This window comes from Manacus vitellinus, unplaced genomic scaffold, assembly GCF_001715985.3.
Source record: "Manacus vitellinus isolate BGI_N305 unplaced genomic scaffold, ASM171598v3 scaffold_122_pilon, whole genome shotgun sequence".
Classification (NCBI taxonomy): domain Eukaryota; kingdom Metazoa; phylum Chordata; class Aves; order Passeriformes; family Pipridae; genus Manacus; species Manacus vitellinus.
The window spans coordinates 282,614-288,713 of record NW_021938909.1 but is presented as its reverse complement, the minus strand read 5'-3'; the positions used below and the strand labels follow the sequence as shown (position 1 = coordinate 288,713).

Genomic DNA, 6,100 nt, shown 5'->3' with positions numbered 1-6,100 from the left:
TGCTGGATTTAGGAGTGCTATGGAAACCACTCACCCTTTGGTGCATTACAGCACCTCCCTCCCACTGCTTCAGGAACAATTCCTAAAGCCATTGGCCAACTTTTTTTTGGCCAAGGAAGAATCTTGGGAACAGCCTGTGGAAACACAGTTGGGAATGTCTCTCTGCCAAGCAGTTGGAACAAAGACTCACAAGAGTCAGTACCAATCCCTTTTTCATGCTCAGAGGTGTCCAAGGATGTAAGATTGCAAAAGACCTTCTGGATGATTCCCTGCAGTCTCCTGTTTATCATCCTGTTATTAAAGGTACAAGCACCAACTTCAAACGTGTGATGCTGCTGTGCTTGACCAGTGAAAGGAGCTTCGGGTCTCCCCTTTTCTGGTGGCTGAAAACCTTCTGGTTCAACATATAAAGATATCCCTGGCTCAACTTATCCTGATTCAATATATAAATATATCCCTGGCTCAGTTTATCCTGATCCAATATATAAATATATCCCTGGTTCAACTTATCCTGCGTGTTCTTGGGTAATTAAAACTCTTTATCTCTTGGCTTCTATTCCCCTTTAATGTTTATTTCCTCCATCCTTCCTTTCCCCAGTGCCCTGACAGTTACCAGGGAGAGGTAACTGTGCTCCCTCTGCACACACAGTTTGCTGAGCTGAGTCTGACAGTTCTCATTTCAACCCTCCCCGTCTCTCAAAGCCAAAGGACAGAAATTTTGGTTCTTAGTGCCTCAAGTGCTCACCTAAATTTTTGGTTTATTAGAATTTCATCACAAAATATCCACATTCTCAGTGACAGGCCTTGCTCAAATGATCATCTCCAAGGTTGAGATGCCAACTGCAGTGGGCTCAGGTGTATTTATGGTGCTCAGGAGGGTGCAGATGCTGTGACTGGCAGTGGCACTTAAAAGCCTTGGGAGGTAACACCAGATTTGCCACAGCTCAGTTGCAAGTTACCTGCAGTTTAGCTCCAAGGCCTTTAGCTTGACACACCAGGATGGGATCCTCATAACCAGATGTCTTCAAGTCAAAGAAACCAGCAAAGCCTCCCAGTTCTGGGCGACTGCCTGCCAAGTACAAACACACCAAGGGTCATTTCCACGGCAAATAAAAAAACCCAAGACCCTCATCAAGACAAGAACTGCAATATAGCACAGAATTCCAGAATCATTGGGGCTGGAAAAGCCCTCCCAGCCCATGGATCCCCCTGTGCCCCATCCCCACCTTGTCCCCCAGCCCAGAGCACTGAGTGCCACGGCCAGTCCTTCCTGGGACACCTCCAGGGCTGGGCACTCCAAACCTCCCTGGGCAGCCCCTGCCAAGGCCTCACCACCCTTTCCAGCAGGAAATTCCTCCTCCTGTCCAACCTGAGCCTCCCCTGGCACAGCTGGAGGCCGTTCCCTCTCCTCCTGTCCCTTGTTCCCTGGCAGCAGAGCCCGATCCCCCCCGGCTCCCCCCTCCTGTCAGGGGGTTGCAGAGCCAGAAGGTCCCCCCTGAGCCTCCTTTTCTCCAGGTTTTTTTTTAAACTATTATTTGTTTATTTATTCTGTTATTTCTATTCTATTCTTTTCTGTTCTGCACCTTGACAAAGCACGATCACCTCCAGGGGAAGCCAAGTATTTTTTAATTAATCATCAGAGGAGTGACAAGAAAGAAATGAGAGTTTTGTTTCTTTGTGGTGACCCCAGCCCAGCTTCCCCAGCTCAAGTTCAATGCCACAAATGCACTGCTCACTTCCTGGGGAGAAAAAAAATGCTGTTTCATCCAATATACTGAGGAAATTCAAATATTCTCCCCAGTCTTACCTGACCTGGTACCACTCACAACTGATGCTTGTGGCAGGTGACACAGAACGTCCCTGGCTGCGGCTTCCACACGTCTCTCTTTGTACATCAGGGCCCTGTGGGGAGGAAGGGACGTGCTGGCAGCAGCAGGGACGTTTTCTGCAAGGGCCATCCCACAGAGGAACAACAGACACAAACATCTGGGCCTTTGCTTACATACAGGGGCTGTCGGAGCAGCCGCAGGCCCCGCTGGCCGACGTCCCTCCTGTACGTGGCTCCCTGGAAGTGGATGGTGGCCACGCCCCTGTTGGCTTCTGCCAGGGCTTCCAGCAGGTCCTCCCGGACCGCAGTGATGGAGAGCACTCTGCCACCACTCGTCACCACCCTGCCATCCCTCAGTGCTGTGCCACCATGGAACACCTGCAGCCCCAAGGCCTTGGCCTGCAGCAGCCCTGCAAAAGCAAGAGGAATCCTCTGAGGATTTTAAATCACACACTCTGGTGACAGAATCACAGAATCAAGGCTGGGAGAGCCCTCCAGGATCACCCAGTCCCACCCCAGCACCACCACAATCACCCCTAATCCCTGTCCCCAAGGGCCACATCCAGACACCTCTGGGACACTCCCAGACACAGGGACTCCACCACCTCCCTGGGACACTTATTCCAAGGCCTGACCACTCCTGCAGGAGAAAGTGTTTCTGATCTCCAACCTGAACCTGCCCTGGTGCAGTTTGAGGCCATTTCCTCTCCTCCTTTCCCTTGGACATGGCAGCAGAGCCCGACCCCCCTCCCTGCCCCCTCCTGTCAGGGAGTTGGGGAGAGCAATGAGGTCCCCCCTGAGCCTCCTCTTCTCCAGATAAACCCCCCCAGCTCCCTCAGCTGCTCCTCCCAGGACATGTTCCTCAGACCCTTCCCCAGCTCTGTTGCCCTTCTTTGGACAAAAGAGTGAAGACTGAAGTCTTTTTTTCAGTCAAGGGAGAACAGCAATAAAGTTTCCTACCTTTCCTTTCTTTGGAGAAACAGCACTACCAGTGAAGGGCATCCATGGGCTCAGGAACCCCTTCTGAGACATTCAGTAAGTATCACAATATCCCAGAAGAGTTTGGGTTGGGAGGGACCTCAAAGCCCATCCAGTGCCACCCCTGCCATGGGCAGGGACACCTTCCACCAGCCCAGGTTGCTCCAAGCCCCATCCAACCTGGCCTTGGGCACTTCCAGGGATCCAGAGGCAGCCACAGCTTCTCTGGGCAACCTGGGCCAGGGCCTCCCCACCCTCCCAGCCAGGAATTCCTTCCCAATATCCCACCTAACCCTACTCTCTGTCAGTTTGAAGCCATCCCTTGTGTCCTGTCCCTCCAGCCCTTGTCAATAATCTCTCTCCATCTTTCCTGGAGCCCCTTCAGGCCCTGCAAGGCCACAATCAGGTCACCCCAAAGCTTCTCCTCTCCAGGTTGAACAATCCCAGCTCTCCCAGCCTTTCCTCCCAGCAGAGCTGCTCCAGCCCTGGGATCCTCCTGGGGCCTGCTCTGGCCTCTCTCCAGCAGCTCCATGTCCTTGCTGGGCTGGGGACTCAAAGTAAGGGAACAGATCTCACAGGAGCAGAAGTGAGGGATCCAGGAGCCACATCAGGACACATCCCTGTCCTGTGCCAGGGAAAGCTGTGCTGTGTGTTGGAATTGTGAGTAATTTGTGCAGGACTTTCCTCGAGGAAATCACAATCCACACCCATTTATTGCCTGGATTCTCCCCTCTCCCTGGCATTAAACCATCAGTGTCAATGTTACCCACTCCACACAATTCCCTACAACCCCTGGAACCGGTGCTCTACAAACACTCACAGAGCTGAGAGAAAAAAGCAAAACAGGGTTTTTTTTTAGATTCCTGTTTTGAGGAGAGAAGGGAAAAGGAGGAACTGCTGCCATCACCTGGAAAAAGCAAAACCAAACACAGTTTTCTCATCACTGCAGCTCGACAGATTCTCCAAGCAATAAAAGGGACCTTAAATACCTGGGGAAGGAAGGCACAGTGTGTGACACTGCCACAGCACTGCCCCGGCTGGCCTAGCTGCAATGGAAATCCAAGCCCTTCCCATCGTTTTTTTATGGAATACTCCAGAATAAAATGTTTGTCTAGTCATTAAAATCATAGAATCACTGAATATCCTGAGCTGGAAGGGACCCGTAAGGACGATCATCCAGTTCAACTCCCGGCCTTGCACAGGACACCCCAACAATCCCACCCTGTCTAAAAATGTGGGAACCAATGTGAAAAGTAGAAACAAAAACTAATAAACCCCACAAAACTCCAAAGTGGAGTGTAATAAAAGAAGGGATTGGATTTCATTGATTTGAATGTCTTTTTTGTGAGTAACCAGCAGGGGGTCACCATATCCTAAGGGAATGGAAATCAGCTTGGAAACAGTGAAGTTCCTGAGTGTGGCCAGCGGGAGGCAGCTCAGGACCAGCAGGATCCACCCGGTCCTGTGCTTTGGGTTTTACAGTCCCAGAAATGCAGAGTTCCCCAGGATTTCACTGACAAACCAAAGCAAACAGTGAGGGGACTGGGAGGGAAGGAGAGTGAGGGAGGAGAGCATGGCAGCGGGAATCCTGACAGGGAAAAGGGACACAACAACCTTCTCCCAGGCGGATGGAGGGTCACTGCTGTGCTGCCAAAAATCAGATGGCCTTGATAGAAGATCCTTAATCAAGGATTGTGGGACTGGCAAGGCAAGAGCTGAGGGGGAAGGACACAGTTCTGCAACAGTTCCCTCTGTTTTTAAACATTTTAATAATCTTCACGAGATACTGAACTACCAGAATTTTAACAGAGGAAATAAATATTGCATATTAGGGGAATACTGAATAGCTACATTGAATAGCTATATGAATACTGAATATCTACATGAATATTGAATAACTACATGAATATTGAATATCTACACTGACTATTTATATGGATATTGAATATCTATATCCTCCTGTTTCCAAGACCCGTTGGAGAAGGTGTCCCACAGGAATGATCCTGCCTGGCACAGAGACTGCACTGATGGAGGAGGTTGCACTTCCCCCCCCTCCCCCAGGTGTGGGCCCTCAAATCCAGCACTTTTCACCCCACAACTGCAGCCTTCAACCCCAAATCGGCCTCTCTCACCCCAAATCGGCCTTTTTCACCCAAAATCTCCAATTTTCACCCCCAAAATCTCCCTTCAGACATCAAAATCAACCTTTTCAATCCCAAATCTGACTCCAGACCCAAAAATCTGCCCCTTTCACCCCAAATCTGACTCTTTTTGCTTCAAATTTGCCTATTTCTGTTCCAAGATCTCCCTCCAGGCATCAAAGTCAGCTTTTTTAGTCCCAAATCTTCCGCCAGACCCCCAAATATGCCATTTTCACCCCAAATCTCCCTTTTTTACCACAATATTTGCCTGTTTTGCCTCAAAATCTCCTTCCAGCCACAAAAATATGCCATTTTCACCCCAAGTTTGTCCTTTTTACCTCAAAATTTGCCTATTTTGTCCCAAATCTCCCTCCAGGCATCAAAACCTGCCCTTCTCACCACAAAATCTCCTCTTTCAACCCAAAACCTCCACCAGACATCAAAACCTGCTATTTTCACCCCCCATCTGCCTTTTCCATCTCAAAATATCCCTCCAGACTCCCCAATCTCCCCCTATTCCACCAAATCTGTCATTTTTACTCCCAAATTCCCCTCCAGACCCCAAAATCTGCCTCTTTCACCCCAATTCTGCCATTTCACCCCGAAATCTGCCTCCAGACCCCAAAAATCCACATTTTTTACTTAAGAATTTCCTGCCTACCCCCCAAATTTGCCTTTCCTACCTAAAAGCCTGCCCACAGACCCCAAAATTCAATTCTTTTTTAACCTTGGAAATGTTGTCCCACCCCTCAAATTTGCATTTTCACCCCCAAATCTGCATTTTTACCTCAAAATCTGCCCCTTTTACCTCAGAATTTTCTCTCACATGCCAAAATTGGTCTCTTTAACCACAGATACGTTCCCAAAACCCAACTTTTGGCTCTTCACCTCAATAGCTGCCTTTTTTACCTCAGAAGTGTCTCTGACACCCCCAAACTTGCCTTTTATACTCAAAAATCTGCCCCTTTTACCTCCGGATTTCCTCCAACCACAAAAAATCTGCCTCCTTCAGCCCAAAATCGGAATTTTTTACCTCAGAAATGTTTCTGCACACCCTGAAATATGCCCCTTTCAACCCCAAACCCGCCTCAGCACCCCCAAATCTGCCTTTTTTAACCAAAAATCTGCCCCTTTTACCTCAGGATTTCCTCCC

The 6,100-nt window shown here is 49.3% G+C and overlaps 1 protein-coding gene across 1 annotated transcript in view; it reads right to left on the bottom strand.

Moving 5' to 3' along the window:
- The window catches only part of LOC103759801 (trifunctional purine biosynthetic protein adenosine-3), a gene marked incomplete at its 5' end in the record, with an annotated part of 25,113 nt that overhangs the window by 9,096 nt on the left and 9,917 nt on the right, over positions 1-6,100 (bottom strand). The window contains 3 exons of the mRNA XM_029965890.1: positions 960-1,069; positions 1,808-1,902; positions 2,007-2,238. Coding sequence (XP_029821750.1) covers positions 960-1,069; positions 1,808-1,902; positions 2,007-2,238 — 437 coding nt within the window. The remainder of the gene's footprint in view (positions 1-959; positions 1,070-1,807; positions 1,903-2,006; positions 2,239-6,100) is intronic.